Source organism: Hippocampus bargibanti, linkage group LG12, assembly GCF_051943395.1.
Source record: "Hippocampus bargibanti isolate YZ-2025 linkage group LG12, ASM5194339v1, whole genome shotgun sequence".
NCBI lineage: Eukaryota > Metazoa > Chordata > Actinopteri > Syngnathiformes > Syngnathidae > Hippocampus > Hippocampus bargibanti.
This window is the reverse complement of record NC_142745.1, coordinates 9,341,339-9,361,348: the sequence shown is the minus strand read 5'-3', so window position 1 is coordinate 9,361,348 and position 20,010 is coordinate 9,341,339. Positions and strand designations below refer to the sequence as shown.

Genomic DNA, 20,010 nt, shown 5'->3' with positions numbered 1-20,010 from the left:
CGTGTGTGTGTGTGTACATAAACAAAAGAGATATCAGGGTGAGTGAGGTTCATGGCCAACCGCTTCACAGAGGCTGCGTTTATTTCAAATCAATCAACTGAATATAATTTTACAAAATATTTTCCATCACATATTGTCAACGTGAGTAACACTGTCAGTTAAATGCATCAATTCATATCATATCTGATACAAAAAAAATACGATAAGCTATGCTTTTATCCAGCCTTCTGATGTATTTGTTTTTAATCACAGCACAATGGTGTCATACAAAGATCATACATTTCAATTAAATGGCATGTAAAAAAATGACACAGTTATAACATTCCAAGCAAACCAGTAAAACAATGCTAGTTTTATTAAAAAAATGGACAGTAACAAGACTATAACAATCAGGATTGGGAGGATTACTTCAAAGAAAGTATTCCAATCCCAGGTGATCATGTATAGACAGTAATGTAATCCAAATAATCTAAAGTACATTAACATGATTACTTTTAGTTACTTTTGCATAAGTGAGTACAAAATGCACGAGTGAAGGCGAGAAAAATGAAATCCCAACAAATCTATATTTAGATATATTCATCTTGCAGGAATGAAGGAGGAAGATGGAGCACCCAATGTTCAAACCCTGAACTTCAGAACTGTGAGACAGACGAGTTAATAAACGTGGTAACGTCATAGCACATCTGTAAAAACATTCACATGATCCAGTGTGTGTCGACAATATATCCACACGTTGCACTGTGAACTCGAAAACGTTGCTGCGCTCACTTGAAAGTGGCCAAGGATCAAGTTAACAACAGGCTTCTCCCTACATTAAAATTGTAATCCTCCAGAATACTGCCTCCCCCACTTTTTAAAATGTAGTCTGATTAAAGGCTTTCTTTCACTCTAGTAGTAATACAGACATCTTTTTTTTTTACCAATCTTAATTACCTAATTCTCTTACAAGTATCCCATCAAGTAACAATATAACTTCTTTAAAATCCATTTAATGGTTACAAATATATCCTGTCTCACAACAGCATTTTTTTTCCTGTGAATTTGGATCATGTGCAAATTGGACAGTAGTTGGAGCGCTTCAGTGTTTTTGACCACATATCTGTATAAAAGATGATATGAAACCCATTAGCTGGCAGACTTTCAGATAAAAAGATTGAACTTTAATCAACTTATTACCTTGTAGCAGTTATTGAGTGTTAGTTGCGTATCATTTTGTGATGGAGTAGCGCAACGGCGCATTTTATTGCTGATCAACTAGATCTTTTGTTTGATTTTTTTGCATTGTTCGGACTCTACTCGAGACCGTATTTTTTGGGTGAAGGCACTTATATAGACGGTTTATTTGTTTATCAAGACTGAGCACTTTTGTTTTATTCCACTTTCAAGGATGGACAGTACTGATAAACAATTTATCTCTATCACTTTTTTTCCCATAAATACTTCAATGAAGTAAAGAGTTATGTTCATTATTTGACTTTTAAAGATTTTTTTTTTTTTATAAAATAAAAATAGATTTGTGATTATTGGACCCCAAGCCAAGTTCTATGCGTTCTTGACCTCGGTACTAAAGCATAAATAATTTTACAATATCAAAGTCCAAACGGTCGAAAGGCACCACATTTTCATTCTTGCAATTGCTTTTGGCAAAACTATACAAGCCGCTTGCTTAAAAATTCCCTTTCAGTAAACTACCAAATATTGGAAGATAGGAATGGACAAACAATGACTCCATGCTGTATGTATCTTGGCTCCAAAGGAGAAAACCAGTTTGTGAATGTCATCTTTGGTTTTGCAAAGCTATTTAAAGTTGTGCATCTAATAAAGGCTAATCCAATCCAATCCAATCCAATCATAGGTTCTACGGACACGCACGTTTTTACAATCCAACGTCTGATTTGATAGTCAGGTGGAGCAGGTCAAGTACTTTGTCTTCTGATTTTGGCGACAGAAGATCTTCAGACGGAGTGCAAAGGATAGTGACCCGCTAGAAAGACAGAATGTTGACTGTTTACTAATATGTGAAAAACATTTTGTGGGGACAGAATTCGTGAACTGGTTTACAATTAACAGAATTGAAAACAAAATTTTACCTGACGAAGTGTCCCGGGAGTGGTAATCAGGCTATACACCATCCATATGGGAACGTTAAGTGTGGAAGACAGAGTGAAAAACCAGCCCAGAGCATAACCCCACCACGGATATTCAATGGTGTTGTTGAACTTCAGAGGTTTGTATTTGACCAAGGAGAAGATAAATGTTCCCTGAAAAAAAATTTGCGAGCATAGAACATCTTTCACTGAACATACATTGGCTCCATCATGGCTGTTGTTTCAACATGGAACCATGAAGTGAATTGATATACAGATAAACCTAAATGTTTGTTAAAATGTGACAAATATTCATGAATTGTCCTTTTAACACATAGCTAACCAGGTGGCTAAACACAGAAACTGGAACTGTTAGCTAGTAGCATTTACTATTAAGGACTACAAAGAAAGGATACAGTACTTTCCACCTTGAAAGATTTTCCGGTATATTTCATTTATACTGCCATCTTCCTCTAGACGGTGCTATCGTCTAGTTCGTGTATTCCAAGCTATTAATTCATGAACTGTTACTGCTCATGGTTTTCATTTAGCAAGGGAGTGAATAATTCGTGACACTCAATGTTTTAATTTATTTATTTAATATTGTTATAGTTAAACTCGTCATATCTATTTTAAAAAGGGTACACTTTTGCTGAGAATAGTTTATGATTGAGTAAGACCATTTTGAAACAGTTGAGGCAAGTGCACACCAGTATTTGGCTACAGTCAGCGGAGTTGCTTCAGATTGGGTTTCAATTAGTTGTCATCTAATTTAAATTTAGCTTTTCTCTTTCAAATTTTTGTGGCAGGTTTTTCTTTCGGGGTGAGCAGGAATCATATTTCTGACACATGGGATCAGATTTAATTCAATCAAATATAACGTTAATGACTAATGTTTATCAAAAGTGTAAGCAATTTGTATTGGGTACATTGTTTTTGCATATGTTTTATTTCAGTGGAGGTGAGGAGGTTGACAATGGTTGCTAACTGAATATTGTGACTGTTTTGGAAGATAACAGAGGAAAAAACGTCAAGAAAACAATATCACCTGGAGACATTATTTTCAACCCGTCGAGCAAAATCATTGCATCTCAAAACATGCCAAACTACAGCAGGCTGTTTTCATCAACTATCTTCAAATAAAGGTCGGTGGAATGACAATAAAGTTAATCTTCAACTGAGTCAACTATTATTTCCTGAAGTAGAGCCTGCATGTCAGATTGAATGTTTACTCACCATGCAGATTACCGGGGTGACATATTTCAAGAGGTGTTTAATTATTGGTAAAGGCCGGTATCCAATCATGTTCTCGATGTTGCCATAGAAACGGTCTGCTCCTGTGATCACATGGCGAAGGGATGGTGAGCAAGTTTGAATGAAGAGTGCAAGAGCTATTGAAACGTGAAATCTACAGACCATAAACCCATCCAATACACACGGACTGAAGTATGGCAAAGAGAAGCAGAGTCATCCCGCTGCAGGCGTAATAGTCAAACACCTGAAAGATGTACAATCCTCCCTATGCATGAAAGAAGAATCACCTTTAGAATAAACACATCTCAGGATACATGAACTGTTTGGAGGAAGCGTAATTTAGCCTTACTTCAGTGACCATTGTCAGGCCGACGAAGAAACAGACGATACTGATAAGCAGGAGAAGTAGTTTGCGTCTATGGCCGACGTGGAAGAAGGAAGGTTTCAGGTCACAAATAGCAGTTGCAAGTGCTTCCAGACCAACAAACTGAAGGAGAGAAATTTTAGGTTACTTAATGTTCACATTTGCAGACACTTTGATGATTTCTTTGATCTGTTCACAACTGATGTCCCCAGACCACTCGGCCCTGATGCACATGCTGATGTTAGGTTCACTTGCAAAACAAATGAGTTCAAACACAAAAGTTATGCTTTTACAAAAACAATTAAACTTGATTGATTATCATTATAAGTGAGGTATTTAAGGTTTTTAATGACAATACGCTTATTGTTGAGATTTAAATGCACCAAATCTGACCTGGGTTTGTTCTTATCACCCCATTAGCATATGTGACTAGCAATGAAAAAGTGCCCAACCTGACTGTCCAATCCAAGGAGGATAATCATGATGAAAAAGAAAATGGCCCAAATCTGTGGAAACGGCATCATAGCCACGGCTCGCGGGTAAGCGATAAAAGCCAGGCCGGGACCTGCGGGGAAAAAAAACAGTCCTTTTGTTTGAGTGTCGACGTAACAGCATCCGCTGTTACCGCATTCACTCACAGGTACAATGTGTGTCATCTTACCCGATTCCGCTACTTTGGATATTTCTGTGTTCTGTTCATAAGCCATGAATCCGAGAACCGAAAAGATGGCAAAACCGGCCACAAAACTGGTCCCGCTGTTCAGGAGGCACAAATAGAGGCAGTCTCTAAAAAGAGCAAAAAGCAAAACAACATGCTGAAAATCATGTTTTGTGGACATGGAGAACAGAGGAAGCATTAATAACCCGCATGCGAAGGGCCGTTGAAGAACGGAGTCGGTGACCCCTGAAGCATGTTTTTAGAACTTGGGGAAGATCAATCAAAGAGAATCTACAGACACACAAAGAAAATATAGAAACTTAAATTCGGTGCCCAGATTCGAACCCTAAAACTAAAAATAGCATTGCAGAGATGCTCGCCGCCAGACTCAAGTACGTACAGACGTGGATAACTTTGGTCATCAAGGGCTGGTATGCTAGATGCTTAATGTCTCCTTACTCCAACATTGATGATGCATGTGAAATTACTCACATAAAATGAGGGTTATTTCGCTATGACATTTGTGGAAAATGTCAAATGTTCACACTACAAATATGTCGTATGATGAAAGAACATTTATGTAGAAGGATGAATGTTGATTTCTTCAACTCAAACAATTCATTGTAACTAAAATTGACAACCATGGTGACTATACAGTAATCCACGGGTGTCAAAGTCAAGGCCCGGCCGGGGGCCAAATCCGGCCCGCCACATCATTTTTTTCCGCCCACGAAACCAAATCAAACGTGTGAAATTTCATGATGCTTGCTAAAATCCTAACCAACATTTAATATTTTTGGATGTAAACCACAATAACAGTCATTATTCTTGACATAAGCTTTGAAAACTAGTTATTCATTAAGTTGTTCTGCGCTCTATATGTAATATGTGGAGGGGATTCAACATTCTAATGGCTTCCTCAAATTCATAACGGCCCTCGAGAGGAAACCATAACTACAATGTGGTCCGCGGCAAAAAATTACTTTCACACCCCTGCAGTAATCCCTTGTTTTTCATGGTTAATTGGGATCAGGATCACCCGCGATAGACAAAAATCCACGAAGTAAGGTTCGTGAACCAATCAAGCTACAGCCATGTACAAAACCTCTGAGTCATTTGAATTTGTTTTCCTCAACAGTCTTTTTTCGTTGCAATGCATCATACGATAATCAAACCGCGAAGTAGTGAGGGATTACTGTACTCACAGAATTTAAATGCAAAACTGTGTTTCTGTGTGATTAGTCTGATTGGCCCTTTTTGCTCAAAGCTGCTTAGTTTTGTTGTTTTTTTTCTTCTTTCACAAAAGAAATCTGTTGCTCTGTTGCCAACCCCCAGAAAAACAGAAGACCCATTCATACTGAAATGCTTTTGATAGGCCGTAAGAACAAATGACAATTGAATTAATTTCCTAGAATGACTCTAAAACTGACGCGACTGGTCTTTTTGCATTGTTTTTCTATACTTTCCTGTGGCTCCTCTGGTTGTTGTTATTGGCTGTTTTCGCTTTTTTCCCATTTCCCTGTTTCCTCTGTGGCATTGTCTTGCTTTTGCAAATTGGGTCATGTTCTGTGGACAGTGCTCTATTGTTGTTTTTTTGTTGCAAAGTTAAGTACGTTCATGCAATAGAACAGCGGCGTGGGTTCACGGAGCGTTTACTTAAACCGCTATGCTAATGTGCAAGGCTTGAAAAAGCCTTTATGATCGCATAGCATTAAGTAAAAGGGTTTTCTGTCAACTTACTTGTAGCAGTTATTGTTATATTTGTTATAACTGCCGAGCGCCATCAAACAGCCAATGCAAATAGCATATGAATAAAATATTTGTGTGCCAGCGTCCATCCAGACCTGAAAGGGAAGGACATCATGAGATATGTGAAAGGAAAATACTCAATAATGGATTCAGTGGAAAATGCTAGTTTGTTTATTTATTTATTAACAGGGAGAAAACAAATGCAGGGTAAGCGCAGTGAGAGAGAATGCAAGTAAACTGAAAAAAAAAAAACAAACGTACTGAATGTTACAACTAAAGTGATTGAAAATTCTGGCCCTTATGAAATTAATTATAAAAGCAAAAACTCAAAATGGGCAGCACAGTGCACTCGTGGTAAGCACTCCTGCCTCTCAGTCAAAAATATTCTGGGTTCTGATCATAGCTGTGGCTGTTTGCATGTTGTCCCGCTCATTCTGTGGCTTTTCTCTTGGTAACCGCCACCCTAATTTTGATAAGCTCTGTCGAAAATACATGTGTAAAAATGAGAAGGTTTCTTCTCATCGATGGACCACTCCTGTACGACTGAGAGCTTACACAGATGTGTAAAAATTCAAAATTCCAACATGAAATGCAACAATCGGTTTATAGCTTTGGTCGTTTGTAAATCAGATTTGAAAAACAAATAAGGGGGGAAAAAATCAGCCTTTACTCTCTGCTACCCTTCAAACCAATCAAAATTCACTTTTAGCTTTGTCATTTATGGTGACTGTGTCTTGATGTTTTACGTCGCATCAAGTTAAATAGATTCAGAGGCTCATACCTGCGGATCAGTGAGGCGAGATGCGTCCGGGTAGAGGTAAAATTTGACCCCATCTATGGCCCCGGGCAGCGTCAGTCCACGGACAAGCAGCACAGCCAACATCACATACGGAAATGTGGCTGTGAAGTACACAACCTGTACAAACAAGTACTCATTCACCATCTTTAGAGTTCAGTATCTATTATTATTTTTTGTGCTCAACATTATCCTAGTCAGTAAAAACCACAAACATACCCCCCGCCCAAAACTAATGACTTGTACACCCGCTTCCATTTAGCAATATGTACAAGTAGAGAAGGAAAACTAGACGATCACACGATGAACGCACATGATGAAAGTGAAAGGAATAATAAGACTGAGTTGTGATGCAAAACTCTCCCCCGGCAGCAGACAGACAGAAAGACATACAGACAGAGATCTACATTGTACCTTTCCTGTGGACTTTACACCTTTCCACACGCAAAAGTAACAGATGATCCAAGACAAAAGTAGACACAAAGCTAACTCCCATCGAACAATGCCCAACTCTTCTACACTTCCGGTCAGGTTCAGAACTCTTCTCCTGTGGATTGTATTTCCATTAACATCAAACACTTTTATTTTGAGATTTTTCTTGTTCTTTTCATTAAACTATTGAACTTACTCCCAAAACTCCCTCACTGGTGATGTTGCATTTTCGGCCACAGTCCAGTTGAGAGCACGTCGTTCACTGAACTCCACACACGTGTCTGGTGCAAAGAGAGGCCGCTTACAGCGTGGATTCAAATATTTTATAATATGAAATCAAAAGTGATATAAAAAAGTGAAATAAATCAAAATCACTCCAAGGTGCCAATTGGTGTCCTTCATTATTGTTGTTCTGTAACACAAGTGTCAAAAAGTCAGCAGTTTTTCTTCCAGATTCTGGAAGAAAAAATGTGAAGACTATCTGGATGATAGAAACATTTTTGGGGTGGCATTATCCTGCCGGTTTGCAGCTAATTCATAAAAAATGACCAAATGGCAGGTTGACCAATTATGTAACTTGAACAATGATTAATATCATTCATGATCATGAAGTTCAAAATATTTTTTTGTGTGAAATGGGGAAGTCTGAGGGGCATCTTATGGTGATATTAACTCAAATAAAAAAATAATGCCTATAGGAATGTTGCAACATTAGAGTTTATGGAAATGATCTAATGCTAAATACGAACACTGTGCAACGAGAATAGTGATGCTGAGAATGCTAATAGAAGCACCAAAAACAAGCGTATGTTCCATAATGCACAGTAAGTTCATTTCCAGAATTTGAAGTGGAAGTGGATGAGAATTCACAATTTCATTGAAGAGATCTTTTCCATGCTTTGGTTGGCGCTTCTGTTTTGGTAACAAATGACTGCTGAGCTGGAGACTTAACTCTTTAATGTCCCTGAATGGCGATGATAGCACCAACAGTATGCACTTGGGTATTCAGTCGGTATTCAAAGCGAATTTGAGGAGATTCGCTCTGTTTCAAGTGAAAGAGATTGAGACATGACATTAAAAAAATAACACAAAACAATACAACACCAAATACTGCATGTATTTTATTTTTTGCTCACGTTAGATTTATTTTTCCTATTTTGATTAGAAGGAAAATAATATATATATATATATATATATATATATATATATATATATATATATATATATATATATATATATATATATATATATATATATATATATATATATATATATATATATATATATATATATATATATATCATATAAGTAAGTCTCGTAATATCGATATAACCGGGACTATCGATATATCCGACCCTGTTTGCATGTAATTTTCTCCGTGCGTGCATAGAAATAGTATCGATATAACCGGGACTATCGATATATCCGATATCGATATAACGAGACTTTACTATATATATATATATATATATATATATACACATATATGTGTGTGTGTGTGTGTGTATGTGTGTGAGTGATCCAAACAACAATAAAAAATTAATGGATTAAATAGCAAATAAAAAAATACAAATCAAAATATATTGTTGTAAAACTACTGGAATTAATTAAAAGTTCGCATTTTCATGAACTGCAATCTGCATTGTTGTTTCGACATCCATGTTACTCTCTACCATTGCCGTAAATGCTATTTTGTGGATGACACTAGCCAAAAAACAGTCTGTTATTGTTGTGAGAGTTAGATTAACCTGTATGCAATATACTTATAATTTTAGTGTATCAAGATAATAGTTTCTTAGTGTGCACGAATTACAAGCCATCTTTGCTGGTCACCCAAAAGTGTGTGTGTTACATACCTGTGTTCCAGCTGTTTTGGCAGCTAGCCCACGGAAGCTCAGAGCTGAAGGAAGAGAAGAGGTACAAGAATGCCCAGGCCAATATGATGATGTAATAGATGCTGGAGTATAAAACTACCACCTGACTTCCATAACCCATTCCTAAGAGATTGGAGAGGAAAAAAAAAACGGAGAAAATGTTGACATTCCAAATTGGCACTCCAAGTGTCTCTTTATTCATTGATTGATGACGCAGAACCAGGAGCAACTGGGTTTGGTATCTTGCTCCAGGACACTTGCGATTAAACCCACAACCTTTGGGTTGAGTCACCCGCACTACGACTGAAGATATGCCGCCATCGGTTGGGGTTCATAAAAAATGCATGGCTTTATTCAAAATGGGGTGTCATAATGTTAAAAAAAAGGCAACAGAAGGCAATTTGTGTGGAACCTAACGTTAAAACATGAAAACTGGGTTGCATTCGTTGTAAATCCTAAAACAAACATCGCTACTAAATAAAATTCTGCTTTTATGAGTTCAATGGAACATCTTAGATTTCTCAGGGTGCAAATAAACAACTTTGTGGACAGAGATGATAGAGCAGATAAATCCAAATATTCTCACTTGATCGATTTTGCCCTACTAATTTCCTGTTTGGCCTGCAAGAGCAATACTGATTGGATGATACAGTCCGTATGTTTGCGGGTGACTTTTGATTGGATGATACTGGCCTATGTTGGCCGTTATTGTCGAAACAGGGAAACGGCCCCTTTTGAATCAGCCCGCTCGGTCATTGGCTCAAAGCTAATGACTTGAGCAAATGATCGAGCAATAAAATGGCGTAAAGAAAAATGACGATTTTTTTTTTTACACTTCAGGACGAATGTGCCGAAGGATTCGCCTTTGTGGAGGGAACAAGTTCCTTTGTGTGTCTAATTTACAAGGACTTTACAACGACACAATACAACATCGATGAAACGGTTGAATGTCAGTGACACTTGGACTCGCCCCATGCTACGATCGCAAGATTTAGCAGAGATGAAGCGTGCAAGCTACTGAGCAGTGTGCAAACCAGCCAACAATAACTTCTCACCTGAACCCAGCAAGCCGGCTTTCATTCCGGTACTTTTGCTGGATTTTTAGCAATCGAAAGGAACCGAAAACAATTTACATTAACGGTGAGTATTACCATAAGATTATTTTAAAGAACACATTCAGACGCGTGTGATACTGTGATTTGTTGATAATCCTCTCAAAATAGAAAGAATCACACACGGTTCTTGTGAAGGTTGTTATTATGCGGCCACAATGCAATTTGGTGACTCGTGAGTGAATATTTACCTCCGAAAAGTGGACATATTTGCCTCCAGCAAGTAATGGAGCCCTGTTTAGTGTACTGGCCGAGAGCAGTCTCCAGCAGAAACAGCGGGATGCCACATGTAAAAAGGAAGAGCACGTAAGGGATAAAGAACACCCCTGGTGGGACAAAAAGAGAGACGTATGTTATTCTATATTCCATATAAAAACAACACAAATAATAAATGTGCAACAGACAGGAGCCCCTCCCACAGCCCGTAATGGGATATGAAATGATTAAAGTCCCTGAAAAAAGTATTCTAAATTTGAATGAATGATTTAGAATTGATGCACACAATACTCTATGTAACTGTTATTGCAATTCAAAGCATCCCAGTAGTTTCTGGCTTTTTATTTTTCTTTATTAACATTTTTTTCTTTGTTGAAATTTAATTTCCATACTCACCACCTCCATTTTTGTAGCACAGGTAAGGAAACCGCCACACGTTTCCAAGTCCAATGATTTGTCCCGCAACTGCTAGGAGGAACTCCATTTTGTTGGACCACTGTCCTCTTGGAACAACAGTGGGACCCACCGAGGTGGTTTCCCTGCTCGCCTTGAACTTGACCTCTTGGTCATTTGGCTTTTCCATGGCACTGCAACAATGTCCCACGGTTAAGATGAGCGGAAGCAAGGCAATCTTTACATTGCGTCTTTTTGCCAAATGTTGGCTATTTTTTACATTTTGCAGGATTGTTTTAGAGCTTTTCAATTTCATTGGTGGTAGCAGGGAGTGATGATCTGAATGGACTAAATCTGGATGATCTGGCTGGACTAAAAGGCTGACTATTCGAAGCTTGGAAATTGAGAATGCGCAAACTTTTGGGAATTCAAAACATTCAAAAGGCCAAAGATGCAAGTAATGCAGTTCAGCATGCATGCGGTACTAGTTGAAAGAAAATAATAATAATAATAATAAAAACACACATTCAACAACTGACAGAACTGGAGCTGGACACATGATAGAGCGTTATAAATATGCTGAAGTACGGTTAGATAAGTGGAAGCAGCTGAGCATGAGGTCAGAAAACTCGAGGGAATAGAAATGACGGCAAATAGCAGCTGACACATGGAAAGCAAAGAGTCCAGCAGCTTTCAGGAAACTGGAACAGGGGCTAAAATCAAACAGCAATTACAGTCTGATGTTCACTAGAAGTAATAAATGACACCTGTATACATATTAAATGAATGTGCACTATAACAATTTAATACGCTTGAAACTTAATTTGTTTTGTTGCTCGTGCTAAAATACTGATTGTTGGCTCCACTGTTTGGCACGTGATTTTCCCAGCTTGAATTTTAACAGCTCTGCTCCAGAATGAACGTTTTTTTTTGTCTTGTTTAGCTGAGAGATGACTAATGCACAGTGTTGTGAGGTAGTTTTGATACTTGCTTTTGGAGAACAGTGACTTCGGTTGAGCCATGGAAATGAAACTTTTTCACACTGTGAACATAACGAGCGCAGTCTTTCTACCGTTGGATTGCATCGCCAGTGGGTCAAGCTGCTCGGCAACAGAGGGACTCTTTCCTCAATGTTGCTTTTGTGTGGCTACTTTGGCTTTAGTGTGGGAGTGTGGCAAATTATCTTGCAAATATGTGCGCGACGATGACAATGCACTGAATGATGTATTTACCACAGTGACCTCATAAGCTACAACAACTAGGTCAGCGGTGGCCTCATAAAGAATACGTGACATCAAATGTGGCTATACCATTGAGGGGTGGGTCAATGTAATGGGATTTAAGGCCTTAGTGTGGCTAAAGTGGTATGAAAAATCAATGAATTAATAAAAAAGCCAATTCCCAATTATTAAAAAAACACATAAACCATCACATTATATTTTACTATTATCATTTCTTAGTGACGATAGTTGTCCATGTTAAATGATTTGTTACAGCTTCTGCTGTTGTTAAAGCGCTGTATAAATAAATATAGTAAGCCCGCAATGCCTTATCTTTTATACTGGGTAGCCTTATTGACACTGCAAGTAAATTCTAATCTCGGCACAACTTCTGTTTCTTATTAAACTGTTTATTCTGCAATAATTGTATTGGCACTTATTCAACATGAAGTACAATTAAAATTAGAAAGCACAACTAACAAGCTGAGAGATTTCCCCTCAGGCTCAACCAAATGCCTCTCATGGTGCATTTGCATGTCAATCATGAAATCTTCCTTACTTGTAACCGGTGAAAAATGTCTCCATACACATCACCATCCCATCATTAGTGTACATTATCATTTTGAAAAGCGGCTGTTTGGATTCCATTTCGGTGCTAATGAAGATGACTACACTACATAGAAAAAATACAACACTTGTTTTACTCATTGTTAAACCGCGACTATGTTAAAGTGTAGTGTCTGGTGTACCATTTTTTTAAAACATTTACATCATTTGATTGGACTCACTTGAACTTGGGTCTTTAATTCTGAGTAAAAAATAAATAAATCTGGGATTATGAATATTAAAGCCTATTTCATAAATGTGGCTTTTAGTTAATTTATTATTCTAGAGCTTTGTTAAGAAATACATTTTTAGTTTATGGTTTTACAGTGGATTTGTACCATATTTTCCACATTAAAAGGTACACTGGATTATGAGGCTCACCCTCAATGTATTCTGCAATATTTTTCATCTATTGGACGCACCACATTAAAAGAAGCAATCGACAATGCAGCCACTAAATGGAGCTACGCTCAAGGAAATGCCAACAGTACGCTACAAGATTCTACACAACACTACAATCGGATTTATATGGCAAAGATCAGATGTCAGCCAAATTTATTTAGCAAAACAGCGACACAACACCGTTCACTGAAAGGACAACCGACGTCTCCGGACAAGTTGTGTCCATAATTTGTAAAATGGCTTCAAATGACTTCTACTGAGCGTATTTTACAAAGGTTCCACCGCATATAGCTATATTTTACGTTTTAAGACTCGCACTGAATATTCCGGAAGTCTTGTTTTTGAGTTGGTGACAACTCCTCACCCTATGTCAATGAAGGAACGCCCCTGACTGAAAAAAGAACACGTTGTAGCAGTCCTTCCATCACGTCAATGCATTTTGCTATACTTGTTTGGTCTGAAAACTTCGTATTGCACCAAAAAGAGGCAGAAGAGGGTGACAAAGCTCCGTGTAAGGAATTAATCAGCCTGTGGAAACGGGCTGATTAATTCCTTACAGGGAGCTTTGTCGCCATTTTCTGCCTCTCTTTTAGTGCTAAATCCCCCCCTATTTCCTCAAAATGGCACGGAATAAATTATTTAATTGATTGCAAACATTTATGCTTTCCTCTTCAGAACTGTTTGAATCATATTCATAACTGGATGAGTAATAAGAAAGCATCTTCTCCGAATCTGAAGCCATTGTTTTGATTCTCGAGCAAGGCAAGACATCTTGGCGTGACATCACTAACAAGGGGGCGGGACCTTCTGAAACTGGCCACTTCCGGGTTCAAGTTGAAGTACTTTTTGGACACTTTAAGTCATTTTTATTGGTGTTTTGCATTTGACTAAAAATATCATCCTGCGTGTTTCGGTATTTTAGATGCTATAAAACGTTTTTCTGATGTCAGTTAGGAAACAAAAAAGTAGTGTCGGTTATCCTTTAAGTTTGAATGGTGTGTTATAAGCATGTCCCTAGAAAGGAGCCATTTTGGGTTTGACTTATTAGCATAATGACCATCCATAAGGTGCATTGGATTTTAAGGCACACTGTCAGCTTTTAAGTAAATGTAATGCTTTTTGGTGTGCCTTTTAGTGCGGAAAACACTCTCAGCACTTTAACTTATTCGAACAAAATGTTTCAGAAATACAGTGAGACCTCAACTTACGAACTTAATTGGTTCCCAGACAGAGTGTGTAAGGTGAAAAGTGTGTATCTAAAAAAAAAATTCCCATAAGAAACCATTAAAATGGGAATAATCCGTTCCCGTGTTTCCATAAAATATACTTTTCAACTAAATAAATCTTAAAACTACACACAACATAGCTTATTCTATGTATAATAAATGTGCTATTGTATTGTAATGAAAGCAATACACTGCATTGTATCATAAAGTCACTTTATTTACATTTGTGATGGTCATTGATGGCTTGATGGAATGGTGTTGGAGGTTGAAGGTCAAAGGGAATTGCTGTTTGGAAAGAGAGGCACATTACATGAGGACTGTAATTAAAGAAATAAACTGTGCTGTAAAATAAAGTTTTATTTACCTTTTTGATGGTCGTTGATGGCTTATGGAAGGAGAATCACCTTCCATAAGGACTGTTGGTAAGTTAACCTCTGGTGTGGCTTCTCTTTTTTTCTTTGGAGACTCCTCTTCATTTTTGCTGATTAAAAACCTCTTAATTGACACCTGTTGCTTTCTGACTTGTAAGGTCTTACGAAGCTGAGGCATCACATTATCGTTCATCATGTTGATGATTGTCATAGCCACAGTCTTTTCTGGATGGAACTGCACATAATTCCACTTTGACAACATTGCCTTTATGAGCTCACTTGATGCTGCAGCCATCTCGTCCTCCTCGCCCTCAGATGTTCTCGAACCATCCGTTACTGGCTTTAAAATCCTCAATAAGCGCCGAACTTCCAGGTTGCCGCATGCCGATATCGGCGTGAATTAGCCGTGCTTTCTCGCATAAAATAGCTTTACTCACGCTGTCGCCGGATAGCTGCTTTTCGTTAATCCAAATTAACAGAAGATTTTCAACTTCTTTGCCCGAGACTGTCGCTTTGTGAGCACAGAAAAACCTTTTGCAACAGACGCCCCTTTGATGGCTTCTCTGTTCCAGAGAATGGTAGCAATGGTTGACTTAGCATAGCCGTGCTCGGCCACTAAATCACACAAACGCACACCTCGTTCGTGTTTTTCAATTATCTCCTTCTTCTCAGCGACGGTGATTTTATTTTGTGTCTTCTTGGGCTGAACATGAGCCTGTGGTGGTTTTTTTTCGGTCCCGTCATCGGCAGATTGACGTGTGCATTCAATGAGAGGGAGTGTGGAAAATAGCGCCGGCTGGAGCGCTGTTCGGTCGTGTGCTTCCGCCGAAGATCACTCCGCCAGCCGTGGTGGGTATTATGAAAATAGTGCTTATGATAAGGTTTAATTTTCATAAATTTGACGTTTGTAAGATAAGGTGTTTGTAAGTTGAGGTCTCACTGTATATATTTTTTTCCGTCAAAATATAACTTCCTAATCGGCTTCAGATAAACAATAATCTATTTAACTCGAGGCTGCTTGTGAAGGAAAATCAATGTGGCTTTTATTTGGTCCACAGAGACTCGGATCTTTTACCCATCGCTGCTCCTTTTAAAAGAAAAAAAATAATACAAATACAGAAAGTTGTCACATCTGGGCACTGCTTTGTTGAGATATCAAAGTGTGCGCCACAGGATTGCAGAGGCAACAGTTTGTCGCAGCTGTGATCCAAAAGGGCAGCTTGAAAAGAACTTTCTCAGAGCAAGCATTTTAATCAGCCGCCTATGCTGTTGACACTTGGCGAGGAGGACGCGACATCCCCTGCTGAGCAGACCCAAAAAAGGACGTTGCAGACACACTTTGAGATGAGAGATGAGTTTCCCTACTTCAGCAGTCGTATCTTTCAGTTCACATTCACAGGGATCACATCCAAAAACCATTTTTGGTATTGTGTTATCATCTTGGTATCATCTTGACGTAATGCACTTAATAATAAACATTAATTATAAACAACAATGTTGGAGTGGGACAAGTATGGTGCGCAGGCCACAAATAGAAACGTCCTTTAATCCGCTCCAGGAGCATGTACATTGTCAAGGGTCCTGTGATATTTAGGAATTTATTGAGCTGTGTGCCCTGAAACTGGTTAGTTAACCCATTTACGCTGAGCGTGTTCATATGAACACAGATAAATTCATTTTCAAATGCATGAATGTTGTTTGAATTATATATAATTATATTATTGTTAAAGGGCAACCGACATCTCCGGACAAGTTGTGTCCATAATTTGTAAAATGGCTTCAAATGACTTCTACTGAGCGTATTTTAATAAGATTCCACCGCATATAGCTATATTTTACGATTTAAGACTCGCTCTGAATATTCCGGAAGTCTTGATTTTGAGTTGGTGACGAGTCCGTACGTGACGTCATGAAAGGACCGCCCCCTGACCGTAAAAAAGACGCGTTGTAGCGTCCTTCCATCACGTCAATGTATTTTGCTGTACATGTTTGGTGTTTGGAGAACCGTGTTGCACCCAAAAGCCGCCAGAAGAGGGAGTCCAAGATCCATATAAGGAATTTATCAGCCTGTGGAAGCGGAGATGGCCACTGAAGGTCGCCATTTTGTGCCTCTTTTCTGATGATCCATTGTTGCCCCCATGTTGCCTCAAAATGGCATGGAATAAATTCTTTAATCGATTGCAAACATGTACGCTTTCCTCTTCAGAACTATTTGAATCATATTCATAACTGGATGTGTAACAAGAAAGCATATTCTCCGAATCTAAAGCCATTGTTTTGATTCTCCAGCAATGCAAGCCGTCTTGGCGTGACGTCACAAACTGGGGGCGGGACTTTCTGAAAATGCCCAATTCGCAGCTCAATTTTTTGTAGATTTTGAACACTTTAAGTCATTTTTATTGGTGTTTTGCATTTGACAAAAAATATCATACTGCATGTTTTGGGTATTTTAGATGCTATCAAACGCTTTTCCGATGTCAGTTAAAAAACAAAAAAGTGACGTCCGTTGTCCTTTAAGTGTATACTGCGTTCGAACCTATTTGAGACTGTTTTAATTTAGATTTTTTTTAAACTGAATTTGTGTTCATATGAACACTATCGCCGTAAATGGGTTAAGATTAATATGTTTTGAATTTGTTTTAATCAATTTACATCATTACCCCAAAAATAAAAGTGAGATTGACAACTTCAAATAAACCACTAGGTGTGCTCATGTCTGGTTTAATGTGCCAAAAATTAGTCACCAAAACTTTGTTTTCTTTGATTTGGAGCAACCTAAATTAATTCATTCACTGCCATTTCAGAATTTATTCGGAAATTGAAAATATGACCTAGAGCGCCATTCCCAAATTCGTTCAGGTTTTGGGTTTTCTTGCTTTGGTGCCGATAAAGCACTGGTCAGAGGTCTCGCAATGTTTTTTTTTCCTTCCACAATGATGAAATGATGAAAGAAGAGAGTCTAAGGTTTCTTACACTGCAATGAATGTTTGTGTCGTACTAAAACTCAATATTCTGTAGGTCTTAGAATTTCAGTGACAATGACACAAACCTTGGCATCTGCAGTGGACACATTTTTGCACATCTGGCAGTGAAAGAGTTAAAGACTATTTGTGATAAGATTTTCTTTGTAAGTCTTCATTTAGTGGACACTTGGTTAGATACAGAAGAACAAACGTGTGTTAGGGTTATGAATGTGCCGATGCTCCATACACATTTCCGCTAAATTTGTTTTGACAGTTTTGAAAGGCCTTTTTAAAAAATAATTTGACAATTATCCAGTCAAATACTTTTCATGACTGAATTACTGTTTTAGTAAATAATCTGCAGGATTAGCAAAAAAGACTCGCTATTGCCTCCAAATGAGTAACTCTGTGTCCCTGTCACTGGTCATGAATTAAAGTTTTCTGTGTGGGTGAAAAACAAGCCAAACAAGAGTCAACAGAGTCTGTCAATACGATGGTCCACTAAGCACGGCAGTCTGTCATCGGGTCTGTATTTCGACCCGCTCATAAATTGGACTTCAAAAACTTGGCATGGCCTGGGATGCTTGGCGCATGCGGTTGGCAAAATGATCCCAATTTTCTCCGACTGTCAAATCACATACGCTATACACAGATGAACAGCTGTTGATCATCTTAGAATAGCATCACTACATCATATTCCAGTGTAGCCAGGAATAAAATATTAATGCCCACCAATCATTACATTTGTACTTTAATCAACGCAACTCTTTCCACAGCAAAGCTTTGTTGCATTCTGTTTGCCGACACATACCGGAGTATGTCCAGCATACTAAAAGGCTCACCAAAAGAATGCACAGGGTGAGATGTTATTTTCAACAAGTGAAATAACTGCTCCCGCTACTGAGTAATCTGTGACCTTTGGCCTACATAATGAGGCAACAAGTGGCAAGAATAAGTGCACAACCACACAAAAGCCCAGCTGCTCCTTAAAACACCCACATTCCTGTCCAAAAATAATGAGAGCAGTGCAAACACATCACACAGAAAAGAACAAAGCATGTGGCCTGAATGAAAAGTCGTTGTTAGTACCTGAAAACGGCGCTCGCAACGTCAACAATCTGTAGTTGCCGGTGGCACTTCATTCATCCTGAGGTGGCCTTTATCTGAGTGAAAAGTAGGTGTAACTGTGAACAGGGGCAAGCCAGTCGGGTGCGCCTTGCACATGTGATTCAGAGAGAAAGCAAGATGGACTGGTTGGGAGACACGAGGAGGGGACAGGGGGGTGGGCATGGTTGTGTTTCAGAGGCTAGACATGAAGGCGGGATCTATTTGACAAGGTCGCATGGTCACAGGAGGGAGCTGGTTTACTTTCTAACCACTTTGGCAGAACTCGTGTATCATTCAACGAGAAATCAAAAAAAACCCAAACATAAGCGAAAAATAAGGAAACTACCACCATGTTATGTTGTCCTTTACAAAGACACGCTACAAAATAATTAAATCCAATGTTAAACAGTGGCTTGAGATACTGCATATTTTACACAAGTGTCAATCATGCAAATTGTTATGGAGTAGAAGGGGCCACAAACAAATCCAATACAATACATATTGATTTATATCGTACTTAACAACAGCTAAAGCTGTAACAAAGCGCTTAACACTGACAACTACACTATGCAGGAAGTAAAGCAGTCAAATAAAAGTAATGAGGTATTCGTTGCATATTACGCAAATAGTTGTGACCATGACATTGAACAGCTGAATTGCAAAAATGTGATGATGGAGAATAATTATGCAACACAAAGCTTTGCATGAAATGGCACAAATTCTCTTCCTATGCGTCATTTACTTAACTCCCGAGTTACAATCTGGGGCCACACAATGATTGAATAATAAAAGAAGAATTAATAATTTTAAATATAACCGTAAAGGACCACAAACAAGAAGAGAAAAACTACAGAATTTGCACTTGATGCCTGCGCCACTGTCAACAAATACTGGCACAACTTTGCGCCGTCTTGTGGACATTTAGAGAATTTCAGACATCGAAACGTCCCTTTGACACATTTTCAGCAAATGAGATTATGACTGTGTAATGTATATATTGTTCTGTATTGTACGTAACTGTCCCCTTTATATTGTGTGATTTATGTATATGTATTTATCAGTGTATGTAGCAGCACATAGGGCCTGTTGTACGAGACAAGTTTTTCCTACCGTAGACCAAATATAAGTCATCTTTTATTTTTATATTCACATTCATTCATTCTCACTCTTTTTAGAT

General features: G+C 38.3%; 1 protein-coding gene across 1 annotated transcript; it reads right to left on the bottom strand.

Annotated features, from left to right (window-relative positions):
- Positions 1 to 43: 43 nt before the first annotated feature.
- LOC148890366 (sodium- and chloride-dependent GABA transporter 2-like) lies at positions 44 to 18,965 on the bottom strand. Its single transcript, XM_089010251.1, has 15 exons — positions 18,816 to 18,965; positions 10,942 to 11,132; positions 10,521 to 10,655; positions 9,200 to 9,340; positions 7,540 to 7,624; positions 7,326 to 7,458; positions 6,897 to 7,031; positions 6,107 to 6,210; positions 4,370 to 4,494; positions 4,161 to 4,273; positions 3,694 to 3,831; positions 3,507 to 3,609; positions 3,327 to 3,427; positions 2,094 to 2,264; positions 44 to 1,987 (listed from the first exon to the last, which is right to left on the bottom strand). The coding sequence occupies exons 1-15, from the start codon at positions 18,866 to 18,868 to the stop codon at positions 1,880 to 1,882; spliced, it is 1,836 nt and encodes a 611-aa protein (XP_088866377.1). The 5' UTR covers positions 18,869 to 18,965; the 3' UTR covers positions 44 to 1,879.
- Positions 18,966 to 20,010: the final 1,045 nt, after the last annotated feature.